The sequence below is a fragment of the Seriola aureovittata genome, chromosome 23 (genome assembly GCF_021018895.1).
Source record: "Seriola aureovittata isolate HTS-2021-v1 ecotype China chromosome 23, ASM2101889v1, whole genome shotgun sequence".
NCBI classification, from domain to species: domain Eukaryota; kingdom Metazoa; phylum Chordata; class Actinopteri; order Carangiformes; family Carangidae; genus Seriola; species Seriola aureovittata.
In genome coordinates this window covers 9,486,906-9,514,687 of record NC_079386.1, presented here as the reverse complement: position 1 = coordinate 9,514,687, position 27,782 = coordinate 9,486,906, and the positions used below count along the sequence as shown (strand labels likewise).

General features: G+C 43.3%; 1 protein-coding gene across 15 annotated transcripts in view; it reads right to left on the bottom strand.

Moving 5' to 3' along the window:
• The window catches only part of LOC130164395 (adhesion G protein-coupled receptor L3-like), a 211,003-nt gene that overhangs the window by 76,964 nt on the left and 106,257 nt on the right, over positions 1-27,782 (bottom strand). For 10 of the 15 annotated variants that reach the window (XM_056369102.1, XM_056369103.1, XM_056369098.1 and 7 more), the window contains 3 exons: positions 22,298-22,407; positions 9,311-9,324; positions 5,924-6,734 (listed from right to left, as the gene is read on the bottom strand). In XM_056369102.1, coding sequence (XP_056225077.1) covers positions 5,924-6,734; positions 9,311-9,324; positions 22,298-22,407 — 935 coding nt within the window. The remainder of the gene's footprint in view (positions 1-5,923; positions 6,735-9,310; positions 9,325-22,297; positions 22,408-27,782) is intronic. The other 5 variants (XM_056369106.1, XM_056369107.1, XM_056369097.1 and 2 more) reach the window with 1 other exon arrangement.

Sequence of the window (27,782 nt, the reverse complement as noted above, 5' to 3'; positions counted from 1 at the left end):
CACTGCACAGCTGATCGGCCAGATGAGGGCAGCTAGTGTGAAAAACCGTCTGTATTTACACAAACGAGAGAAAGAAAACCTGTGAGGAAGCACAAAACAGATGTTTTTCGCATGAGACAAAAGTCTATGATTTTTTATTTTTTTATTTTTACTTTTCCCTATGTTTTTCTTCCCATTTCTCTACATGTCAGGAGAGATGGATAGGGTGTTGGCTTTAATTGAAGGATTGCCTGCCACCCCTCTCACTACGCAGGTGATCTGTGTATGGTTTCTGGATCAAGGTAGAACTAGCAAGGCTCATGATGGATGGCCAGTCAGGAGGAGGGACGCCAGTCAAACATCATGTGATATATAATGGGGTACCGCACAGAGCAAATGAACATGCCACATTCTGAACGACCTGAAACATGAGCTTGCCTGTTGTGATGGACAAAGGTTTCCTTCAAATTCCATACCAGAAATAAAACACAGGTAGCAAAAGCACAAACACTAATAGGATAACAATGATTACATTTTATAATATATCACAAATTATTCTTACATGAGGGACTATGTCTGAAAGAGGCTGTGCAGCAACAACAAAGTGCTCTCTGTTTCCGTGCTAAAAAAACCAAAAGCTGCATTACTAACAGAGCCCCATTGTGTTGCAGCATTAAAGGGTTTGCGAAAAGGCCTTGCATTCGCGCATTTGTTTGTGTGCGCGCGCGTGTGTGTGCGTGTGTTAGAAAAATCATTCTAAACTATAATCCTAAGCCTCGCACTTTCCCTCGAACAAAATTGCCCTCTGCAAGAGGTGCACCAGGCATGTGATAAGTGCGTAGCCTGCAAATAAGCATGTAGCCTACATTCCTAAGCCTTGACATCAAAAAGGGCTTCATGCAGCATGCAAAAGGCTGCTTCTTTTTTTTCTTTTTTTCTGCAGAATAGCAGCATTTAGTTTGAATTGCTCAGCAAGATATTCCTTTAAGCTTTGTAATCAAGAAAGAAACTAATCTGTGATGACGCATGACAACTGTGGGGTGTCACTTGAACCTGTATAATAGCATGTCAGAGTATGTCAATCAAAAGAAATGAGAGGTATTGGAAGGTTAGCAGAAACAACACAACGGTTTGTGCCTTTGAGCACACTGAGTCACACTCAGATTATCTCCACCAGACTCTGCCAGCCTGCATCTACTGCTTAGACGGTCTTAATCAATTTAGCACGTGTCAGACACTTCCAAAGAGAGCCAAGACGGGGCCCGAGCGTCCAAAACATCGGCTGTTTTTTCGGCATGAAGGTTGGGGGGGGAGCGCCACGTCTGCGGGCTTGCTCCACGCCAGCGGGCCTGGCACCGTGCCCCGGCCAGATGGCAACATGTGGCAGAATTACAGGACTACCAGACAGCGAATGTATCTATGACACCCACTGCGCCGCATCCTATGCACCAATTATGAGTCAACAAAAGAATCACTCCTACGGCGGCACATTCAGGCATCAGAGGTTTGTCTCGCTGAAATGTGAGATGAAGGGGAGCGCTTCAAAGAGGAATGTTGGGGAAGTATCAACACACTGATAGACACTGATCACTCTATTCTGTAAACACTCGACTTGAATGATAGAAATCACTGCGAATCTGTCTCTGCGTTTATATATATAACTAGTAAACACATCATTGTAAGTAGTGTAACGAGTGCGATAATGTGGGCGTGAACCTAGGAAAATGTTAATAAGCAGCACAGACTCTTTATCTTGAAAACGGCACACCAGTGCTGCAGACGGCGGCGGCGGCGGCAGCAGCAGCAGGTGTGAGAGACTGAGGCACATTTTCTCATGTGGCTGCCCTTGTCTTTGCAGCCCTGTGGAGCCGATGCAGCTGGTGCCTCGAGCTCACAGCGGCAGCTTAAGTCTGGTAAAGGTGAGGGCCAGGAGTAATTTCTCCTGTCAAGTTTAAAGAAAAATACTGTATGTAACTATGGCCCTGGAAGCTTAAGTAAGTGTTGAAAAAAAAAAAAAATTGTTTAAGTTTTGTTACTTATACTATTAGTAACGCAGCGATACAGATTACAATGCCTGAATTCCAGCTCATCCAATATAAGCACTGTCTTCCCAAATTTAAAAAGCGCATAATGCTCATTTTTATGCATCGTTACATGAGGCCGGTCTATGAAGCTTTTCAGACTGATCCGGTGTCCCGCTGTGACTCAATGAATGGAACTGGTAGTGAAAACAGAGAATTTTAGAATTAAAGTGACACAGAAACTGTAATTGATGTGGATGGCTCTCATCTTTCCAATACCCAATCCACTTAATAAGGTCAATATTAAAACAGATGCTGATCCAGTGGATGGGGTCTGTGTATCCCTGGTAAAACATGGTGGGAAATCATAATAATCCAAAGATGAGGATGTAATACACCAAGGAAATGTACAGCAACATATCATTCTGTGGCAAACCGGCTATGTTGGATATCATTTTGGAAAGGGAGAATGTATAGCAGTTAATGTGCCTATTTTTAAAGTATACGTAAAGTGTGTTTTCGTCCACATCACTAAGATGACTGTAATAAGCATACCGCCCAAATTCGGAGATGATTCTTGGCTGATGTATCTGCCTCAGATGGCTTGTTAAGCTGTGACCCTGCACAGGATAAGCATGTTTGAAGAATAGACAGGTGGACGGCTTGTTGAGCAGTGACGTGCTTTCGGGTATACAACATTGTTTTCGGATGATGTGATGTACTGTGGTTTTGATATTTTTTTTCTTTCCAAGGGTGATTTCCTGGTCAGTAGCAATTCTGCTGCTTGCTATCTCGACGCTGACTCCGTGCAGCTTTTCTCCACTGAGAGCTGCCGGCCCGCAAACCTCTGTGTCTCCCCAGCTGTCCGACGGTGGAGCGGGAACGAGCTGAACCTCACGCCTCACGCGATGGAAGTCTGGATCACGGACAGTTGGGAGATAAATACACTTTCACAACTGTCGGATGATCAGCGTCCTCCACAGAGGTCATGGTGCCCCTTGTAAGTGAGTTTGCAATCATTTTGATTTACTGACATGACAAAAGTCAGACTTTTGTAAAAATTTAATTCCTCTTCCTGAATACTACTGACTATTCAAGTGCTGTATATGCTGTGGCTATTTTTATGTTAGGACCACGGAGCAATTTATTCCCCTTGGCCTCGCATGTTCTGCATTCAATCTGATCACGAAAAGGGGAATGATGTAAGACAGTCTTTATATCTGCATGCTAACAGCAGTCTGTGAAGCACATTTTTTTTTATCACCAATTCAGTGAATTTAATTATCAATGGGAGTTGTCATGGAAGCACTCTCGGGCATAGATCATCTGTCCTTGAAAACAGGCTGTTTGGGCTCTGTCTGGTGAAGAGACTGCAGCAAGTATACAGATTAGCACAGGATTCTTGTGGGAGGTATTCTAAATGCAGAAGTTTATTGTCATGAATATCAACAAATGTTCTTCCCAGTTCTTTCGGAAAGGGGGGGGGGGCAAGCCCAGAGCCCAAACAGCCTGTTTTTCAAAGGATCAAAAAAGAAAAAAAAATCATTCAAAAAGACACAACAGGAAATTTTGAAGTCCAGATATCATTACCCTGCCCCTGTCTAATATGCTGTCGCATGTGTTGTGCCCTGGCCCATGTGGTTTGGCATCCGGCACCGGGGCCCCAGCTGTGGGTCTGGCCGCGTCTATCCTGCTCTGTTGCCCAAATACCATGCTCCACTGGTATGGCAGGTCACGCATGCTCATGGAGGTGGAAATGAGCCTGTGTTAGGAGCGATCAGAGACTGACACCTTTCTGGGAGTGTTAACAGGCACTGTGATCATGACACTGAATCAAAATTCAGAAGCTTATATTTGCAGCAAAAGGGAAGTACTCCACTGGCTTTAGGCTCTACATGGTATGTCGGCTTGCTGGTTTATCTCACCAAATTTCCTGAATGACTGCATCAGCTTCAGATTATCAAGGTTTTGTCAGTTGGAAGGAAAAAAAAAAAAAAAAACACTTTCCTGTTTTGATTCAGTTCCTTTGCTTGTGGTCAAACTTTCACAACTGCTTTTTTTTTTTCGTTCTAGCACATAATATCTGCACCACACCCTCCATCATCCTCTACACATCTGTGGCTCTCTCTTCCAGCAGCCACTGTCGTCGTGGCTTTTCTGTGAATGATATTTCCACTTTGCCTGAGTCACATTTTTCTCTCTGATCTTTACGCATCCTCACCGGAGAAGGACATAAATGGAGCAATACAACAATATGATGCAGCAGCAAACACCGGCTAATTTGTGCGCCGTGAAGTGGTTGACAGTGAGGCTCATTCCAACAATTTTGTTGCAACTATCCTACCGTCTCAAAATTAGGCTCCTCAGGAGACAATATTGTGGGAAACGCGCGCCGCTAACAACGCTTGCTTTAACCAGAATAACTCTGCATCCTCTGTTTCTGTATTTGGTCCAGCAGTTGATCAGACTAAATTGTTTATTACTCCGGAGTCCATTCAATCACTCTTTCATTCCTTATCAGTCTGTTTATCTGACATTTATATTTGTTCTCTGACTCCATCCATCCACTTAATGCAACATTTTACTATCTATATTCATGCAGCAGACTCTTTGGAAGGCAGCCTATTCCGCGCAACAAAAGCCAAACACACAACTCAACATCTCACCAGGAAGTGTAGTACAGAGAATTCGCATTTGCATGTGTGAGAGTATGTGTGTGTGTGTGTGTGTGTGTGTGCGTGTGTGCACATGCAAGTGCGTGTGATCATTGTGTGCCACTGTTAAAAATTGATGGACAATCATTCAATACAGAAAGCACATAACAACACAATTTCACTCTCCTTAACTACAACAAATTACATTATGGGTAGCCGTGTATCATCAAAACCAAACACTGTAGGAACGGTCACTGAATGAATGAATATATTACGGATGTGTGTTGAAGCAGGACGCTGTGTATAAAAAAAAAAAAAAAAAAACGAAGAAGAAGAAAAAAAAAAAAGATTTGGGGTAGAGTAGCAGCCAGCTAAGGAAAACAAATTAAACTGGCAAGCGGCAGGTAGAGAAAGCTCCAGAGGAGAAAGCAGAGGTAGGGACTTCACAGTCAAATAACTTGTGACATTTTTGACTAGAGCTGTTGATGAGATAGCGCAAAGAATTACCTTGGTGTGTCAAAACGGGTTCGTTTTTTTCCCGTTTCATGCTTCCCAACAAGCGCCAATTTATAAAAAGAACAATGGAGTGGAGAAATTAGACTTTTCAAAAGAGTTTTAGGGAAGTTTAATGTGAGCAGTCCTTGTTCTTTTGCAAAGGCACCAGCGAGAGAGAGAGACAGTGAAAGACTTAAGCTTGCGGCTAAAAAAAAACAACAAAATGTGAAGAATTCTCCGTGTTAAACAACCAATGTTTCATACACTGAGGAATCTAAGTTAATTTAGTTATCTTTTTTTTTGTGCCAGACAACTCTCTCATACCATTGTTACGTGAAAACTGAAAGAAAAAAAAAAAAACGCATCATGTGGATGTAAAAAATGTCCGTTATGTTTCTTTGCTATCTACAGAACTTGTGTGTTTCACTTCCATATTGGTGACACACTGAGCAGCCTTACACACTGTATAGCCAACTGTCACCAGCCTACACTTCCTTGAGATGTACGCATATGTATTTTTAAATTATGAATTTATACTTGACAAAAAACAGGAAACTTGCAGTGCCAAGCTGTTCTTTACAGCCCACGACACAAAAGTGTTGGGCAGAACAAACAACATGTTGAGGATTTTTGCTATTCTTAGAGCCTTTCAAGCAGCAAGGCTAAAAATGTAGTTAGTTCTAAGGGCGGCAGTAGACCTTCTCTGAAACACTAAGTTGTACTGACTTGAATCTTATGAATATTAAGTGAAAGAATAAATAAAGCTGGTCTTACCAAGTCTGTTGTCCAACGCTCCAAAGTCCAGAGAGTACTTCACCACGTGGTAATTGTTCCAAACATACAGCAGGTTGTCTCTGGGGTTATAATCCACAGCGGCGATGTACTGATAGGAGTTGGGGAAAGGGATGTCCAGAAACCCGTCTTTACTTAGCTCTGTGTTGTAGATGTAGTCGATCTTGTTTCCTGTCGCCTCATTGTCATCGTCCTCGTACACTGACTTCACCACGTAGAGGATTCCACAGATCATGAAGGCGTTGGACGCCGAACGCTTGTCGTAAGCCGTGTCCCAGGTCCCCTCAACACGCAGCGTGTAGGGGTTGAGTTGGCTGATGACGATCCGCCCGTTGTTCTGCTCGGTGGCGTAAATCACCCAAAGGCCGTTCTCGTCGACGGCCAAGTCGATGTCTGACTTCCCTCCCCAGCGATATGGAGACGTGTCGTGGTAGTTGGCGTTGGCGATGATGGCCTCGCCGCTCTTGATACGAGTCCGCAGGTCAAACTTGACAATATTGCGCGTGCGCTCCTTGTTGAAGAAGAGCGCCCCATCGTAGACCACGAAGCCAGTCCCGTCGACACGATGCGGGAGTTTGTAGGTCGTCGTTGGCCTTCCGGCGATGAAGTCTTCTTTGGAGGAGTATTCGGTCAACGTATCGGTGCGATAGGGCGTCCAGGGCATGTAGTAGATCTTATCGGAGGCTTGGAGTGGGTCTTTGCACCAGGCTCCAGACTGGTGGTCCGATTCAAAGAGGTGCTCGCTCTGGTACACCCTGCGCAGAAGCCCTGGGCACAGGAATACTGAGGAGCCAAAATAGGGGAAAAACAAGTACAGAGTTACATTGGCAGGTATTGTACATCAATAAATGAAAGAGGCAACTGAATGCAACAACAGTGAGGTTTATATCTCTGTCTTCTCCACTGTGAAGGACCAAGGTGTCGAGTCATACCCTCATACTCTGATCTGGTATACTTTAAATGCAGAACTGATCACTACACATATATTAAGTGTTCTTTTGTTTCAGTCATTTGTTACAGTTTTTGTGTAAGATACTTCTGATTCAGTCTCTGATCCTCAAGGCAATTAGCTACAGTGTCATTGAATGAACACACTTAGAGCTTGCAAGGAGAGGTGAATAGATTAAGTGAGGGTTATCACTTCTGACTTAATATAAAGCAGATACAAATCAGAGGGTTAACACGGACTGACTTACCCACATGCACAGAAACACACAGTTATTTCAGGTGTCCTCAGGTTGTTTCCTTTGTGAGAATAGCTTTTCTCTACATTTCTACCAAATTAAATATAATTGCACCAGGAACGAAGAAGTGTCATTCTTTTCTTCATTAAAACACCCTAGTGGTATTTCTAAATATAGAGTATTAAACACACAAATCTCAAATTAAAAGATTTTGATAAACAGCTACACTTCAATTATTGGTTGAAGCAGCCCTTTAGGGGAAAGAAAACTAAAAGAGAAAAATACAGTAATTACATCATCTATATAATGATGGCCTGTCCATTATTTCATCCACATGACATTTTTAGTCTGCAGCATGATTTACGACACCACACACAGTAAACTAATTATATGTGAACTGGTTTGTACTCAAATCTGATAAAGCTAGGCCAAGGCAATACAGCTGGAGCAGGTCAATAGTGGGCTCCGTTTGCGAAAGCTAATTTCTGCTCATTATGGATTATCTGAGACGGAGGCAATTGTAATTTTCTGTCTCTCTAAAAAGATGACATCTGAATTCAGGATTACAGTGACTACAAATCCATAGTAGGATAAGGATTTAAATTAAACTTAAAATTTTTGTAAACAGATGGCCAAAGTGCAAGTCTGACAAGGAACAATAAATAATTCAGACAGTGCAGTTTTCCTTCTTTTTTTTTCCCACAGGTTTGGGCCCAGAATAAATCGTAAATACAAACAAAGAGTGTGTGTGAAGGCTCCTTTCACTGTAATGGGCCAGAAGCCTGACACAGCGCTGACAGGTTCTAGCCGCAGATCCGTCGAGGGGTAAAAGCAGTGCGCTCCGAGGAGAAATAGGAGAAAGAGACAGCGAAAACAAAGGCTTCTTTCCCCTTGTAATCTCTTAAGATTAAACATGTTGTCTACCTGCAGGTGAAAAATGTGGCAAGATGCGTCCCGTTGACATAGCGCCTCAGCACACATCTCAGCGGTTGCTCTGCTAAATGCTAAGAGGGCTGTTTCTACGGTTGAAAAAGGCGAGATGTGCTGAGGTAGAAGGTCAGAGTGGGCAAGGTTTGTACTGGCAGCACACGGGGACTCTGAGGAGGTTTGTAAAATATGCTTCTTTTTTTTTTTTTTGAAGGATGTAAGCACAGAGATGGAGCAGCAAATGAAAGATATTAGAGAAGTGATACAAAAGCAATCATGGCTTTCATGGGGAATTGACATAAAAAAAAAAAGAAAAAAAAATTACTGCAGCAGCACAGTCATTTCTACAAAATGTTTTCAACTCCCCCTTCACCTTCATTTCTCATTCTCTTTGCCACACATTTCAGGGATACGTCATTAATTAATGACTTCCATGAAACCTGAAATTTATTGCATAGCTGTTAAAGCAGAACTCTTGACTCTGGTTTAATGATTCCTTTCCCATCTTTGACTTCAATCCAGCTTTATATTTAACATCTGACAAAGGGACATGTTTCCCACTCATGCAATAAACACAAAGCTCCTGGGGCACGAGTGAAGATTTAGCATATGTTCTGCAAGCATCATGCACTGCTGATAAGGTAAGAATATGACTGCTATGATCCATCTCCAGTATTGGCTGGTGAGTCCCTGAAGGTTATAGCCATCATCATGTTAGAGATATAATCAAAAATGCTGACAGCTCATTGGACAAGCTATTGATCACCCTGTATAGCCCTCTGCTTTAATATTATGCAGCTGATAAAGCAGAGCTGGAATAAGCTTCAGTTATTACAGGGAGGAAAAACATCACAGCGTTACGGGAGTTCAGCGGGGAGCAGGTCTGTAATGACCTCGCCCAAAAGAGCGGTCATAAATGTGGCAATGTCCTGTCAGCCTGTGATGCTGATGAAGAACAAGGAATGAGGATAGGAGTTGTTCTAGATGCTGCAGCATGGACACTACCGAACGAAAGAAAGAATCGTGGCGGTTTGGTCTATTTTCTAATACACTTTCACTGAGCAATTTCATTTTCCCCATGAATGACATGTTAAACCACACCAATGAACCATACAATGAGCATGAACCTACAAAATGTCAGAAACCTGCTTCAGCAACCCGTCACCAAAGTAGAAAAAAAAAAAAAAAAAAGCAAGCATATACCCAAATGAAGGTGGGTGGCAGGTGAAAAATGAAAAGTTGTTGGCATTTAGTTACCTTTTTGTTCCACTTCTATTTTTAGGCATGAAGGGGAGAGAAGGAAAGAAAAAAAAATATATTAAAGAACAGGTTAATAGAGTGATAACTGTCTTTATTTTACAGTCACAGTCACACAAAAGTACAACAGGAGGTTAGTGGAGTTTTATCATACTGTAAGCTTTTAGAGAAAAGAACCGGATCACACACGAGCCTGTAGGAAAAAGACAGATCAATCAGGTTTTAAATAATACGACATGTTTTTTGTTTTGTTTTCTTGCATAGATGGCCGAGGGATGGGAATGTGTAAAACAGATGTACAGCGCAGGACTTTTTCTACAGTCATATAAAACATTCAAACATATGGCAGCGAGCTTTTGAATTTAAGGCACAACTGGGAGAAAAAAAAAAAAAACGGACTCACATGCAAATCGGGTATATTTCACACGGCACAGCGCTGTAGTCTCAAACTGATAATCCTTTATCATTTATCATCTGACTGACGAAGCTAGCGTGTAGCTACACACCTTTGTAACGAGATAACATCAGTGATGAATGGATTTCTTTTTGTCCATCTGGGGGTAGCAGAACCGGCTGAAAAGACCAAATAAAGCAGGTATGGCTAACAGGTTAGCAAACAGTATTTACACAACACTGAGCGACATTAGCATTAGTCTGACCACCTGGCAAGTCCGGCGTTCAATGTGCTTTAGCTCTGCTTTGGTCTCCGCAAACCATGTCTAATGCATTTGCTTTTCTTTTTTTTTCATATCGGGCAGTTAGCGTTCAGTGGGTTCAGCGTCTGCCTGCTGCTGTCGCTAGTAAAGAAACCGACTGAAGCAGTGCGAACGAGCCGAAACATTACAGCTGCAGGCCACAGAAAACAGAGCAATGAGTTGAAAAATGCTAAAAACACACCACAGAGCTTGGAATAAATGCAGATACAAGTATTTAATTCCCTATGAGTGATCTCTTCCATGTTACATGTTGTAGTTTGATCCTTTGTTATTCTACAAAAAATGAGTGGTTAATGCAGCTTTAAAATATAGTATGCACTTATAGTATATACTTGCAAGAAAGTTGTTTTCTTCCGTGTATGACCTATTTTATCAAATTTGAATAACTCAATATCTAAGTGAAATGTAAAAGCCATTTTGGTTCTACAACTCTGACAGCAAGTACACTGAAGGCCTGTTGAAAAACCACTTAGGCTATTACATCTTAACTCTATATATCACTTCCTCTGTGGACAAGCTTTTTATGTCAGTCACGGCATTTTGCTGGTCTCTTCCATTTGTAGTAGGGGTTAGCATCCACTCAGCAAGCCTGCTCCTGTCCCTTCCCCTCCAGTAATCCCGGTTCTAATAAGAGAGGATTAACCTCTGTTACCAGGGCTTACAAGAGTCCTCTCCTCCAAATGGAGAGTGCAACAGAGTGAGGTATGGAGGTCAGTGGGTAGGCGTAGGTGGGGGTAAAGTTTGAAAGATGGGAAAGTTATTAGAGGAGAACAATATTAATGCCAGGAACTGAGCCAATGCAAAACAGAGAATGAGTTGGAGCTGTGTCGAGCAGGGGGAAAGAGCAAGAGAGTGAAAAATAACAGGGAGGGGAGAGGCTTTCAACAAGTAGTCTGTTTGTCAGATCATAAAATTGTACAAAGGTACAGCACTGCACCTCATCAACAGCAAACACTCCAGCTGTCATTGAAACACGATAAGTCCATACCGAGCCTGAGCAACAATAGCCCCGGGCTAAAGCTGAGCCACCATTACTGGCAACTCAAATTTGCCAATAACTCGGAACTGCATGTGGACCCCGTAGATCAAATCAAAGTAAACAGCCAAACGTCCCTGATCGAAGCCTCTTCACCTCCCATGAGCAACGGCCACACCACAGGGACCACGGGGAGGCCGGCATTTCTGATTGAGCGATCGCTAACAGTGGCGAGGGGAGAGGGGGGTAATGATCTATAGAAAAAGGCATTAGCGGCGGGGATGTGAGAAGTGGTATGCTACGCAATCGCCGGGGAAGATGGTGTGAGGAGGAAGTAAAGGATGTGGATGAAATCTCTGACGAGGAAAAAAAAAAACAAAAAACATGCCACTCTAAAGGGCTATACTGTCGCATCTGGCCCTTTTGTTTGAACCAGAAGACGCCACTGGATGCAGCGAGGTCACCTGTCGGGTCACTCCAGCCAATTTGTCCATGTCAGGTCCACTCATGTTTCACTACATATAGCGCAGAGATATACCTGCTACACCGGCTTCGGATATCCACGTTTACCGCGTCGCAGGCACAAAGAGGAGCAGCGAAGGGAAAAGCAGTGAGAGTGAGACGGAGAATTGATTCATTTGAAAAGCTTCTTTACTCCACCCCACCACCCCCATTGTGACCTTAATACGATTTTGGTCACGGCTGTCACTGAGTAACTAAAAAGCACTTAGCTCTCTCATCCTTTTCTCTCCTTTCTCCTTGTCCCCCAGTCTGATGTCAAAAATATGCCCATAAATACGAATCAAAAAATAAGAGTTTCTTTGGAGCTACTCTTCTCTCCGTGAAAGGGTTACCATCCTCTTTCACAACATAAAATAGACCCTTGAGTATCTCACTGATAGGCTCTGATGAAACATTTTCTCATGTCTGTGCTTCTGCCCCAACAGCACTTGAGCCAAGAGTTGATATTTAAAGGGCACACGGGGAGCATTTAATGGATTATATGCAATGGACAGTTTCACGCATCCTTCGGTTTCCCCCATCTGCGTGATATCATCCTTTTTCACAAACAACAGCTTTTTTTTAAATTCTTTTTTTTTTTTTTAAACTCATGGTCCACTTGTGTATCGATCGTTTTGAAGGTATACACGAATACAAATAATAGAGATCCTCCAGTGAATTGTGTAATGACGACGTTAACGCTAATGACGCGCAGCTCTCCAACGCGCTTGTGCTTCAGTGAAATCAACTTTAAAACACCGAATGAGGTGATGAGCTAATTATTTGAATAAGAGATGATGAGCATTGAGTGGCCATCAAGTTATTTAAAAGCAGACATGGGACTGAGAGAATTTGGGAAAAAAGAAAAAAAATACACCAATTTCACGATGGGTCTGGGGGCTGCACCCTAAGTTGGAGAGGCCCTGCAAGCTCTTGACATCTCAGCGACTTGAGGGGCGGGTGCAGCTTCAGCTGCCACTCATAAAGCTAGAATTTGACAATTAATTGCACCAATCTGATGGATGATCAGCGGCATCTGTCACCTGGTGGAAGAAAACGGTTCATCATCCTGCTTTTTGCAGTGACAGTTGGATGCACCAGCAGAGACTTGAGAAGGTCTGGCACGTTTTTCCTTGAGGGAAAGGATAACCAGCTGTGACCACCATTCCTTGGATGCCAAAGCAAACCAGGAAGAGGAAATGCCATCAACTAGCAAAGGAGGAAAAAAAAAGAAAGAGAGAAAAAAAAAGAATCCCCTATAAATTCACAGATCTCCTGGGCTCACAGATTGGCAACAGTTTGTTATCTGGTATAGATTCATCACAGACGAATGCGCTTTTTCACCAATACCCTGCACACAAGCACACCTGGAAGCGGCCAATACAGGCAGACTTATCTTTTGGCCACTGAGAAGCTCCACTGGAGCAGTTTGGGGTTAAGTGCCCTGCTCTAAGGCATCCAAAATGCTGCTCATTCACTTCCCAACACTGTTTTATTTAGGGATAGGTTCAGGGACAAAAAAAATCTGGCGGCAACATTCAACACCTCTAAATCAATACAATATTTTTTATTTAAATTACATATTTAACCGTTTCTTTTTTTTTTTTTTTATCATCATCAATCTTTCAGGTTGGTTTCCTGTAAGTGTTTTTCAAGTAAGTGTTTCACCAGGCCATAGTAAAGGTGAATACATCCAGCGGCCAGGTCGGAGCCAATTCTGGCAACAGGTTTGGGCAAAACACAATAACTCACTGATCCGTGTGCATGCAGCTTGTAACAGTCTGGCTGCTCTCTGGTTCCCGCTGCCAAACACGAAGCTGGAAAAGGCGACGCGGCCGATTCTGCAGCTTATCTAATTGGTCAAGCTGTCGTGGCAAATTTAATAAGATGAACAGGCAAACCTACATGTATGGCCTCCCCCTTTAAAATAACACATTTTTTCCTTTTTTTTTTTTTTTTTAACAGTAATGAAGGAAGGAAGCAGCTGCTCATTACAGCCAACAACTTATAGTAAATGCAAAAAAAAAAAAAAAAAAAAAAAAGAGTTTGGCTTGTGTGCACGTAATTCTGCTTTGACAGTGCACATAATGTGAGCAAAAAATGCTGAAGTACTCTGATGTTACAGCTATACCATACCCTGTGAAACTGCCAATTTATAATGCAGTCTCTTTGTTCAGATTATGCATAATTTCTCATCTAATTTTCACCTGAGAAGTCACTCTGCATACTTATTGTAGTCTAGTTGCTGCTTGAGACACATGCGGAGCAGCTGACAATGGAGACCTTTAGCTGCTGTGAGCAAAGGCCCCCGTCATGTGAGCGGCAGCTGTATGGATTTTCATTTGAATAATTAACGATTCCCAATTTCACACTAATGGTTGAGAGGTATCAGAATGGTATCATTAGCCGCTAATAGAGATTCATGGCGGAATGGCTGCAATATTTTTTGCAATATCCATCCAAGCCCCCCCCCCCCCCCCACACACACACACACACCCCACCATCTCTTTTTTGTTCTCCATTGGCTCTCTCTCAGCCAAGGAGTTTCAGAGTGCAAACCCCTTAACTCCATCCCATCAGCTTTTTAATTAATGACACAAATTACGGGGCTTTGAATAGCATGTGCCTAAGGATGGGGGAGGACACGCAGCCTACCATCTCTCTTTCTCTGAATTCTCTCCTCAGCTCCTTCATTTTTTTTTCTTTTCCTATCATTTCCCTCCGCTGGCGCTCATGAGTCTCCCATACCATCATTACAGGTTCCATTTCTCAACAGCCCTCTTTTTCTTTCAACCACTTGTCTGCTCTCTTTGTGCTCCCTTCTCGTACTTATTCAATCTCCTCCCTGGTGTCTCCTTTCTGTCTCCATCACGTTTTCTCTCTCCCTCCTACTGGGGAGCAGCTATGCTATCTTATAACCTTGACAATGCAGGATGCTATGCGAGTGCGAGTGCGTGTGTGTGTGTGCACTTGTTCTTCTGTCTGTGTTCGTGCATGCGTGTGTTTGTCTCTCTTTGAGGGACAGGTGCAAGGACTTGGCGCTCATCCAGACTGCTACCCACGTGGGACAAGCCAACAGAGGGAGAAAAGACAAGTGCAGCCTAGGCAAAACAAAATTAAATACATTTTTGTGGAACATAGCAGCAACTAGAGCAGAAATAACCTAATTGCACCTTCTAAAATATGTCTTGATTTTCAAGGACCTTGAAATTATGGAGGAGAACAGAGGGATGAGGGGCGGCTGTGTGTGTGTGTGTGTGTGTGTGTGTGTGTGTGTGTGTGTGGGGTGTGAGGGGTGTGTGTGTGTGGGGGGGGCAGAGGGTGGAGAGAAAAGAACAAGGGTGTTTAGTTTGGTGTGTGTGGCTGGATGTGGTAGAGCACCAATGAACAAAGAAAGAAAAAAAAAGACAAGGAAATGGAAAAGGAGCTTTGATTAGTAGGGTGATCATTAAAAGGAGAGACCCCCCTGAAGAGACCAATCTCTAATTAGTGCTATATCCTCGACACTTGGCACCCCAACAAGTCTTTTAGACGTGTGTGAGACTGTGTGTGTGTGTGTGTGTGTGTGTGTGTGTGTGTGTGTGTGTGTGTGTGCGCGCGTGTGTGCGAGTGAGCTGGAGGAGGAAACATTAGAAATAGAGGCTGTGTATGAAAATGGAAATGGAAATGTTGATGAACATTTTGAGAAGCTTGTTCAGCGTGTAAGAGCATTTATTCCAATATGTCGGAGCATATCTTTTGTCTATACGCGTGAAAAAACAAGGATGATCCTGTATGGATGGTGCAGAGCAAAAGAGCAGCCGCTACAGAACAAGAACCTGATGGATTACACCGCCTTATATAGCCATTAGTGGGGGGGTTGGGGTGAGGGGGAGGCAGTTTCCACATGTCCAGATTCACCTCTTTCATACCTCCATTTATCCACACTGGTAATCACTGCACAATTATCTCCACCTCCCAACTGGGAAAATAATACTGGATCCTTTTTGTTTTTTTCTCTGCGGAAAAACTGCTGCTTTATGCTATCACACTTTTATTGTGTAAACATTATGTAACAGTAAATATGCAACTACTTTGCAATTCATTATTTGTTATTGGGCGAGTTAGCCTTACATTATCCCTGTGATAAAGTGGGGCTTGATTGTCAACTCTTCCTTTGAATTGTATGATATTATTGTGTTATTGTGGTATGTTGATTCAATGAATAATTTCTAACTAATCATAAATAAAAACAAACAAACAAAAGAGATGTTTCGGTTTCGTTTAAATCACACGTCCTGTACTCTCCCTCCAGAGAAGAAAATCTGTGTTGTTTCAGCCTCTAGCCAATGAAATCATTTCCCACAAACTGTATTTGGTGTTACAGTAGTAGTAGCATCACCATTCAATCACAGCTAGACATCAGCCGGCTGCAGTATGTAACGCATGAAAATAAGACCCTTAAAGTTCTTTATACTATGTCACCTACGGCCATTGGCTTGAAAGCTGTAGAAACCAATGCATGTTTGTTTACTTTGTGTCCCTGCATCTCTGAAGCAAATCAGCCTGCTGGCTGAGCTGTCCATCAAGCACTGACACAGACACGCCCACTCAGGGGCTTGAGGGAAAAGAATATATATATACTGTTTATATATATGTGTGTGTGTGTGTGTGTGTGTGTGTGTGTGTGTGTGTATACAAACACAGTGTATGCATTTCTAGTCTCTGCAGTTTAAAAGCAATGTATTGCGACAAGATCAATCTCTGCAAATTCAGGCCACGACACCGGTGTGAATCTGGTGTGTGAGATATGTGACAGAGAGTCATAGTCATCAGAGCTTGCTGCGTGGGTTGGGGAGTGGTCAGCTGTCACTGAGTGATGAGATGGTATTACAGGCCCCCTTCACACATGGGAAGAACTTGAGCTGGTCATTCAGGTGGAGGGATGAAAAGAAAAGAGAAAAAGAAGTAAAAAAAAAAAAAAAAAAAAAAAACAGTGTCTGAACAAGCAGGCTAATGCTCACTGGCATTTCAGCGGGGAGCAAGGAGGGTGTGGCTGTGTGATGTATCTGCTGTCACGGTGCTGACTCCCACACTAGACCTGATGAAGGTGGATTGGAGAGAGCTCAAGGGCAAAAAGCCACTGAACTTCCATACAATCTGCTTAGCAGATTTACTGATAACATGAAATAGAGTGATCTACTCTTCAAGAAGCTTAAAAGTTGCTGAAAGATTATCCTAGGCAAAGAGAACTGCCTGGGTGCTTGAAAGGTAGAGCGCTGATGATGTTTGAATACTAAGTGTGAACAACTATCAAAGCAAATCTACATTTGAGCATCAGCTGAGACATCTTTTTTTTTTCTTTTTTTGTTCATCTGAAATCTTTGGATGTGCAAGGACATGAAAACTATGAGCCGGACAGATAAGACACGGATGTGAGGGGCATAACCAGTCACAGTGTCCACATTACAGCCATGCAGTCCCATCCTGGTCACACAGGTGGTGTTTACCTTAGGTGTGACCACTGAATAACAGGCCCTGTAATCACACTATATTATGCCCAAACTGCATTGTAAGTGATAGCCATGTGTAGAGCATCAATTTCATGGCCTCACCTGCCAACACAGAAGGACATTTAGATTGGCCGCAGGTGCTGAGCGAAACTTGCCAAAACAATCTATTCCATTATTCGATTAGGCCCCTCCTGAACCTGCGAGGAGTGTTATTATTAGCAAAATGAATTAAAAACAAATTAGGTAAGTTGGAAATAAAAGAACACATTACATGGCAAGTTTCAATGAGGAATGAGCTCAGGATTACACCGTCCCATTCAAATCAGGGAATTGATTGCATGATTATATGCCCTGGCTTAGCTTCCAAAGCGCGAGCCATATCTGACAGGGGCTGAGCTGGATCCCACTGTGCGAGGCAGGATTTTACATTGTCCTTATTAGCTACAAACAGTGGGGGGAACTAGTGGCTTATGTATAGCAACAGACTGCCAGCAGGTTTTCTTCCTTTGTTCTCCCACTCTCTTCTCGTCTCTGCCTTTCCGTCTCTCACTTTCCCTCTACTTCATCAGCCATACACACAGAAGTGTCAATTTCGAAAAGTGAACTGAACAAAAGCGGTTCCCTGACAGGACGGGTAATTAGCCCCTAACTCTTTTTTTTTTTTTGGGGGGGTGGTTGGTGTGGGGGGTGGGATAGGTGAAGGGTTTGACCACTCGTCTGGACCAAATCAGTCAATTTGCCATGGAAACTACAAAGAAAAGTACGTCTAATTACTGGAAAGAGGTGGTTGACGCCAAGGAGAAGGACAAAAAAAAAAAGAAAGAAAAGTAACAGCAAGCTTTCAACACCAGAGAGACTCTTTCAGCGGCAGAGCATGGCAACGCGGGCTTGCATTGGCTTTCTTGTGTGACAAGTCGGAGAATTCGAGGGGCCACCGAGAGGATGTAAGCGCTTCGTTACCGCCGAAGCGAGGGCGCCGTGTGGTTTGGAGGGAGACACAGTTGTCCTGACCTCTTATGGGCTCGACCTTTGGGAGGAGCTGTTAAAGGGGGAAGTTACAAGGAGAGGAGGAGAAGACGGAGCGAGCCAGGGAGGAAGGCTTTAATAGGGCACTAAGAGAATAGAAGCGCATCTCTCCGCTGAACCGTGGAAAGTCGGGGTGAGAGGGCGAGGCGGAGACAGATGTCAGCCTATGGAGCACAGTCATGTTTATGAGTCATCATAAAGGGTCAGCACATTACTTCTGCCTGAGGGTAGCCTTACTAATCTGTAAAGTGCATGGGGGAGCATGCGCAAACTGCGCCACGACAAAGAAGGAAGAGTCCTCTGGCAGATGACAAATGAGTGCGTGCTGATATTCGCATGGCCACGTTACACACCGGTAGATGCAAGCAAATTGTATTCAGTTCAATGTATTAAACACTTCCTTAAAAAAAAAAAAAAAAAAATGAAATAAATACAACATGTATCAATTTCTTTTATATTGTTTAGCCTTTTTATCAGTGCTGTTTTGCCCACCCTCCCTCATTCTTCACTGTGATGCCATTTCCTTTAAACAAGAAACGCACAGCTCATATCAAATAATTATTCAGACAGCAGCTCAAATGAAAATATGATGGATTGCCTCGCGCTGTGACACTGCCACGCGGCACAGGCAAACATCGGCACTCTTAGTGGTAATTGTAACATTTTTATTCCATTACAACTGATGGAGCGGATCAAATTGCAAATTAATAAAATCAATATTGTATCTGCGGCACGTGCCCATCGATTTAGCACAATCCTCTGCCATTATTAACGGCGGATCTGGTTGTACAATTGTCGCCGGCTTATAAAGATATTGAGAACCGAGCGGTAATTTATCCAAAAAAAAAAAAAAAAAAGAAAAAAGCTCCCCCCAAGCAGAATGCATATAAAAGCCATCCGTGAAGGTGGCACAGGCGAGAGGCGGGGCGGCTGCGATTGCTGCGTGGGGAAAACAGGGGGAGCAAATAAAGGGGATAAAGGTGGGGAGAGGGGAGAAGTGGGAGCACTTAAAGGACAAAATCTAAGTGAAAGTGAGGGAGACTTGGAAGAAAAAGAGTATTAGGGTGAGCTTGTCAGTGGAATACAGAGTCCGGACTCTAGCACTGAAGGAGAGTTGGAGTCACGGGTGGCTGCTTCTCTTATTAAACACTCAAATCCTTCAGTCTGTCTCAAGAACTCGGTAAAGAGACTGGTGTTAAAAGCCCATCCACAATTGAGCTGTGTTGTCTGAAACCAAAGCCCTTCACCGACATTACGCCCAGATTATTTGTCAACAGTTGCTAACCAGATTGACCTCTTTCATTCTTCTTTTTTTTTTTTTTTTTTTTAAGAGATGTTCATTGAGTACATGATTAATTATGTAAGATATGTAGTTATAAGAAAGATTCAAGTAACACACTGACACACAAAAGCACTGTCTCTAAATGTGGCTCGTTCCAGCCAAAAAGGATCTGATTGCTTCCCGTGGGAGGTAAGAAGACAGTCCACTGGGCTGTCACAAATGAATTGCATTCACACCCTGCTATAAAATGCATCTCAAAATGCGTCTCCGGTGACCGCTAGTGATTACACTTTGGTTCCCCACTCAAGATACAAATAAACGCCTACACGACTTCTGCAATGTTTATGCGCTGCCAGCAGAAAATCTTTTTTTCCCTGCGATCGCTCTGGGCAAATAGTTATACCACACAAGGTGCACCCGTTTCCCTCCCTAGTGCACCCCCTAATAGGCGTCCCCAATGTTACAGCAACAAAGCTGCCAGAAGCACTTTTCCAACAGTGCTGGATGACTGCTCCATGTTTTGACTTGGCATTTCTTAAGGAAGATGAGTATATTATTAGAAGGAAGCAGGGAGGTTGTAAGTCGAGACAGACAACTGAATGGGAATGCCATGCGCCTCATGGGGCTGAATTCCCATCGGACCAGAGGGCTTGACCCAGGGATCAGGATGGGGCAGGGCAGCAAACCCAAACCTCTGCATTACATGGAGTCATAATGTGTGACAAAAAATCCTAAATATATGAATGTGACATAAGTAGTCTAAAGTGAAAGTAAAGGAATCGGAGACAGAAGGGACTGGAAACGATAAAAGCTATAAAATAGCTAAATCAGGGTCACTCCCGTGTCAATTTCTAGCGATGGAATGTGGGGAGACAAGGAAGCCAACTGACTGGGAGCTCCGTGGGTCCTAAAGCTCTCGCAGAGTTCCCGTCAGACAGGAAAGCGAGTACATTGTGTCACTGAGATCAGAACAGGCCAGGGAAAAACCAAGCTTCAACGGTGGAGAGCTGCTATTTTTGCACGGAGACATAATGTGCGAGTATGTCCACCATACAAATTCAGAAAAGTGACATCATTTACCTCAAGTGGAAGAAATGTGACCAGGAAGGAAACGGGCCTGGCAACAACAAAAAAAAAGCCATCCAACCAGTGGGATCGGGACAAAATAAATCGGGATCGGGCAGAAGAGGATAAAAGAAATCAACCCAGTGTCACCCTCTATAATGGTTAAAGACCAGACCATCTGTCTGTGATCAAAGAGAGAAAAACTGCCCTTAAGAGGCATAGAGACAAAAAAAACAAACAAAACATGAGCATATTCTCTCATTATTACCTTCACTCCTGCTCGCAAACTTGCACATTGCCACACCGGTGGGGACAACAGTGTTTATATACTGACAGGAACTCAGGATTACACTCAAACCAGAGGCTTGATTTGTTGCCTTACTGCCCATTACAGTTTAGTGTTGAACATGGACACCTAAGAAAGATACTGACACTGGGTGGTTGAGATAGTAAAAAAATGTGCACACTGCAAAGAGTCAGGTATAAAGGAGCCATCTGCCAGCTCTGGATCACAGGTAGAAATGGCTTTTACTTCACAACATGAAAGCTCCTGTCAGGCAGACGACTGAGGCAGCCGTGTCAGGACATCAAATGTTAAAAAAAAAAAGGAGGTTTTGATTTTGAATTATGAGAGTTCACATGGGCCCAGCAGCTGCAGACTACACAGATAAAGAAATAACATGACCAAATATTTCCACTTTCATATCATTTCTGAGCAAACCGTTCAATATGTCAGCATTTTGGCAGGTCCAATTACCGTGACATTGGTGCTCCCCTTTAAAAGGTCGCGAAACACAATGCTGAGGTCGTACGGCAATGTCCATTCCACTTCCTCTGACCTCACCTGGACTTCCTCCCTTGCATGTCCATCCTGTTACCCCGTGCTGATCCTTTCCAATCCCTGCCCAAACCTTTTCCACTCAGGTCGTGTGCAGTCCCACGGCGCTTTCTCACCCGCTGCTCTAATTAAATCCCTTTTGTATTTACTCCCGTCAGAGATGCCTCAATAGTCTGAACATTAACTGAGCATCCACTGAGCTGAACTGAACCGAAAACAAGTGTGTTTCATTTTGATGAAAGTCAAACAGCCTTTCTCGCTGCTACTCTAACAGAGACACGACATGATCAGACATGATTCCTCAAAGATATTAAAAGTGCTGTGAACTGGGGGAGCTGATGGGAAGGTTGTGACAAGCGCCATCTGAAAATGAAACGCAGCTAATACTATCTCTGACTGAATGCATTAACAGAAAACGCTGCGTTATTCTTTTCAGCATCTTGTTGAAAACGTTATTCCCACGCAGCAGCAGCAGCAGCAGCAGCAGCAGCACTCTGGGTTACAAATCGACAGCAGTCTCAAATTATTTGCTTGTCGTACCGCTTTAATACGGTATCTGCAGCATATACATAGGATTCGCTTACTTCATCATCAATAAATTACACAACCAATATTCCACAGAGGATGCTCGGTGTAAGCTGGCACACTGCTGACACAGTTGACGCCATACGGGATGAAGAAAAGCGAAAGGAAACGTTAATCTCCTGTCAGTTACAACAAAGATTTAAACGACTGTTTATAAAAAAAAAAAAACAGTGTCGCGTCGAAGGGAAAACACTGCTCCACACTGATGTACTGGATTGTTTTTCACATGTAAACAACACTGTCAATAATATTTCCCGTATTCACACAGGGTGTTAGGTTTTTTTTTTCCCAGATCACAGGAATTATCACTTGTCTTCACATCCACCGCTGCATCTTAATCCGTCCTGCTACGCCGGGTGACACATTTGATATTTTGGACATTTGGAGCGTTACTAGCGTGTGTTTTGATTGTGTATTGTAGATGAGTCACCGCTGTTAAAGGAGGATATGAGAATGATGGAGGGTAGGAGCATTATTGTGAGTGTGAGAGAACGGAGGTATACGTACTGTAAGGTACACATTCATATTGGACTTCCAGGTACTTGTAGGTTCCGGGACACGGGTCGGGAAATACGTCTGGTCCAGCCACGACTGCACACTGGGTCCGGTTATTACATCTGAAAACAGAGAGGAGGTCATTTCAGTTAGAAAGAACATGGCACTGATGGCAACCGTGGACGACTCCATCTTTCTGATTGGCCACAACATACAGGGGGGCGCATTAGTTAGATTAGCGGTTAATGAAGTTGAAGATTATGAAGCTCTGCTGTTTATGAAAAAGATTAGTCCGGTCCACTCTTAAATATAAATGAACTGAGTAAGATTTCTATATTTGGATATTTTAAAGGGCTGATCCGACACTTTTACGCATCAGGTTCAGGTTAACTGTGTTTTAATACTAAACCTGTAAAAAAAAAAAAAAAAAAATTGTGCCCCTTGTTGCTTTGACTTTGATCATGTGTTTAGACATGGCTCTTCTAGGTCCCCCAGCTTTATGAAAGTGCAACATTGAAATCAGTGGAGTCCCCATTTAAGCCAACGAGAAGATTTTGAGAATGAATTATGATTGCGTGGAGGTCAGCAGTGAATTGACTAAAAATGGAGTTTGGGGATAGAGATGTACTTTTGGACCCCACTGTGTGTATAAGTACTTACATACTGTATTACCCCCCGCCTTTCCTGGGGCATTCATTTCCATGCTTATTCTGCTTCACTGGACAAATCTGTATTCATTAATTTTTCATCTCTTCTTTTTTAAATCCACACTTTTTGAATGTGTCATCATCATTATTATCATTATTATTAGTATTAGCAGTAGTAGTAGAATTACTCTTATTAAGATTCTTGATGATTAGTTCTCTCATTAGCACTTACAACAGTTTAAAAAGATTAAGTAGGGGCTATGAACCCAGTATTGACAGTGTCAGTGAATGTTCCAATAAAGTGAAGAGTTCAAGAATTGCATTTAAAATCCGGCAGAGTTGGTTGCAGTGATGTATGGTATATCTTATGCATTTTTCTTGTATATCTTGTGTTTTGTATAAACTGTTTGAAAAAGGTTCATTGTAATACTGCTTTAGATACATTGTCTTGATGGGGACTTAAAAAGTCACGACTAACCGACGGACTACACACACACTAGAAGGAAACAATCTCCGATACCACCCAGATTAAAGCAAGAGAGGTGAGGTGAAGACAAGGGAATAAACCATAGTGTGTTCCAGCAGAGTTGTGTGATATGTTTAAGTTCACTCTTCTTCTTCTTCTTTTTTTTTTTTTAGGTTCAGAAGTCAGGTTAAATTCATGTCCGTCGGGGGGTAAAAGGCGAAAGTCGTGGACCTACTGCCGGGCTTTAAAACCACGTCATACAGGTTACATTGTTAATACTGCATGATGGATGGTGGCGATGCCGGTGGTGGAGGAAGGGGGGGTTGGGGAGTGGAGGGGTGGGGGTTAGACACAATCAACTGAGTGCGAAATCAGCTCCAACGTGCAATGTAGGTCTTCATTTAAAAAAAACAAAAAAAAACACAATTACAGTGCCGGTGGTGTTCTCATGTGCCATTATGGTTTTGGCAGTCATCAATCAAAGCCCCACTTCATATGCACAGAGAGCCTCTCGCCGCACATAATAGTGACGCTTATCTCACGACATTAACTCTTAAACGTTTTGTCAAGTATTGATCTGTCTGTGCTCTGTTTGCTGAAACACAGGATATGAAGGTCGGTCCGGGCTTCTATTTGAGGGGTCCACTCTGTATGCGATCTTAGCAAGGCCCCCGATGCTTGCGAGCTACAGTATACAGCACCGCCGTCCATCAAATCCATACTCATTTACGGACTGCCATTATCTTGCAATATATAAAAGGTATTTATTCCCCGGCAAGGCTGTTCACAGTGCAAGTCTTGTGAAGGTCAAGGCGGGGTCTGACACAATGATTCATACGCCACAATTAAAGGATTCTCTACACCTTAATTATCATTGATTGGCTGCCGACTAATCAATCGAACCAGTGAGGGACAAGCAAAAAGGGGCCCCATCTCATTCCGAGCCAACCCAGTAATGAGATATGGTCTGCCGAGTCTCTCCCATGCGAGCTTTATGGGTTCATGAACCCACCCTTACCCAGGCTGCTGCCCCCCTCCCTCCGCCGCCTCACCTTCTGTCACTCACTCACTCACTCACTCACTCACTCACTCCAGTGAGCTGTCTGTGGCCTGTCTCGGCCTATGAAGAGTTAATTCCCAGGCAGTAAATGCCAGTCAAATAAATAAGGAGGTCAAGCCCATGAAACTGAGAAACAATTACAGAGGCGGGCTTCTCATCCCCGCACCCTTCCTCCTCGCAACCATATGTGGTTTATTCTGTTTAGAACCTGGGGGGGTTGTAATCAGCGGCTGAGAGCACAAGTTAAGATTAAGTGTCGTATAGAATTAGAAGTGAGGTGGATAGAGGAGATGTAACAAGCCGGAGGATGGAGCAGAGACTTGAACACTTGCATGAAGGGAACATGGACATGGACGCGCACACATATAGAGTTCATTTGCTAGCAATATAGATACAGCTGTTCTACTTTGTTTGTTACTGTAAACCATTAAAATGGACAACTTGTGTATGTATTTTGGATTCAACAACACTGTCCTGGAAGTAAAGCCAGGACCAAATCTACAATTTTAATCACAGTTTTTAATAACTTCCTCTTGGGGGATTAAACATCATAATGTGTATTTAACGTGGATTGCAAACTTAATCCCAGCCTTAACATCTATCTTGACCCACATTCAAAAATCCCCTTTATCACTGCTGTGCATTTTTACCTCTGTGCACACACACACACACACACCACAAATACCTCCTGATCATTTTTTTTTTTTTTTTTCCATCAGTGTCCTCAAGGCACCTACGCACTGCAAAGGAATAAAATAAGGTGGAGAAATAATTACAATTAAATGTATTAAGCACAAATCAATGGCAGAGTAGGTGGGGGGGGGGGGGGGGATCGATTGCGGGAGAAGCTGCCCGCACCACGTGCCACAACGACTTCACAATTACCAATTAGTGTGGTAATCAGGATTTCATCAGACACTTGGCTCTGACGGAGCCCTTTGAACTAGCAGGGGGAGAGGGAAATGGATTGCCTTTGACTGATGTGTTCACATATGTATGCAGTTTACATACGCACTATAGGAGGAAGCAGACAGCAGGTGGTTAGGTTACAGTACTGCAGGCTACATGCTCTGATTGGGATGGCGGCTTCTGGGTTCCGCAAGCAAATGATAAACAAGACGGATACACACAAAGCGGTTAATTCTACTGTTATCAACTCACTACTAGACGTGTAATGACAGCAAATGATAAAGGATTACGCTGTCGTCTGGATATAACGCTCTACACGAGCGAAGACTTCAAAAAGAGGACAAAAAACTTGATTTTGCAAATGTGCCCACCGACGGCCCCTTTTCTATCCGGATTCCGCAGTTTCCTCCCTCATAGCTTTATTCCTCCTGTTCCCTCGTCTGCTGTTTGTTATAACTGGCAGACTCGAGCTCAGACTGCCAGCTGACGAGGGGAGATGTGGCACAAAGCACCAGAGCCCTATGTAAGCACTAACTGTAATCACTATAATCGCTGGCTGATCCCACTGCTGCCTCTGATGACAGTATGTGGGTTGGGTCCCCTCCGTCTAGTGACCTCTGACACGGTACACAAATAAATACATGAATGAATGAATGGGTGAGTGAATCAATCAATGAATAAAAGAGAAAAGAAAAAAGAAAAAGTCTTAGATGATATAGGGACAGCGTAGTTATCGAAGCCAGACAGATTTGTCCACATTGGAGAGTAATAAAGGACGAGTGGTGTGCACCACTTTTCTCTTTCAGTGATTTATATCAGGAGGAAAATATCAACTGAGTGGAAGAAGAGAAAGGTTCGCCAGCGTATAAAAGTTCAGGTAGAAAAGAAAAGAAAAGAAAAGAAAAGAAAAGACATGCTGAATCTGCTTCCAACATGCCAAATTGCTGTGAGTGATTTTCCATAGAATCCATAACAAAGAAGTTTGCCTGAAGTAAGTCAAATAAGAACGGAGACGGTTCAGCTGGCATTCCGCATGGAGGGGACGTCTCTGGAGTTCTTCCACAGTTCGTATGTGTTTGATGAAACAGTCCCTGTCAGGGAGCGCACACTCTCCATTTGCTTTCAGTTAAGAAGAGCAAACACATCCAAACCGCCTCACCTCCAAGAAATCCACACAACATATTGGTATCAGTTCTCGTGTTAAGCAGAGAAAAAGATGCGCGAGGTGCTTTAGGGACTGGGAGTGAGGGGTGGGGGGTGGTGGGGGGGTTGTGTGTGCAGAGACAAAGTGCACGTTGGTATATTGCTTGTTTTTTTTGTGTACACTGCGGTGTGTGTCTGTGTGTGTGCGCGCCAGGCTGTGCACACACTTGTAAGAGTTTGTATTTGTAAGAAAAGGGGATGTGAGAGGGGAGTGCCAGTGGGGTGGGCGGGATGATGAAAAAAAAAAAAAGAAAGAAAAAAAGTGACGGATGGGTCAATATCCACGTCTCTCTGTTGGGACCCATTACGCTTTAGTGATGGTCTTCGCCACCCATGGTCGACTTCATTCATTATCTTTCCAAGCTGCACACCACAGCATCCATCTTTTCTCATTCAACCTGTCTCCCGGCACGGCACAAGAAAAAAAAAAAAATAAATAAATAAATAAAAACAACCTTTAAAACTCCCATGAAAACCTGAAGAAAAGCGTTTTCAAGAAGAAGGGAAGCAGTGGCCTTGAACACTTGTGCATTTCGCTCTTGAGTAAAACCAAGAAGTATTAAAGGGCAACAGCCGAGTGTCAATTAGTGCAGCTCTTTTACAGAAAGAGGAATTATCAGTTGAAGTCCCACTGGAAGCCTATTGTTCACGTAGAGAAGCTTGTTAAGGAGCGTACGCATCAAGTTTTCTGTTGTGGAGCTGCTGCCGAGTGTATTATAATGTATCTTTTATTCACTATGTTCCAATTATTTGGAGTTACTTCGAAGATACCCCAAGCTGGGGATTATCAAATAAACTCTAACAACCATGCTAATGCCCTCTAAGTGCTCGGGAGGGTTGCGTGTGTGTGTGTGTGATTGAATTCACTGAAACCGCGCTGATTTTGTTAACTCCTCCTGTAAGCACACGGATTCACCAATTAACAGGGGGGGTTTTGAAGTGGGAAAATAACGCAGACGGAAAGATTTCATTCAGCTGTTGTCGTTAGCCGCTACAGCTGGAGAAGGGGGCATCGCGGTGTTAAGTGTTTCAGCGCAGCGCCCGGTCACACCAGGAAGTACCGCAGTGAAATTAAAAAAAGGGGGAATCTCTATTACTCTTGCTTCTGAAGTGGCAAACCAACACTGGATGGTGCGCCACAGCTAATGTGAGAGCTCCCGCCATTCTGGACTCTCAGTTTCTCTCCATCAGTTATACCTGCCATGGCAGTTT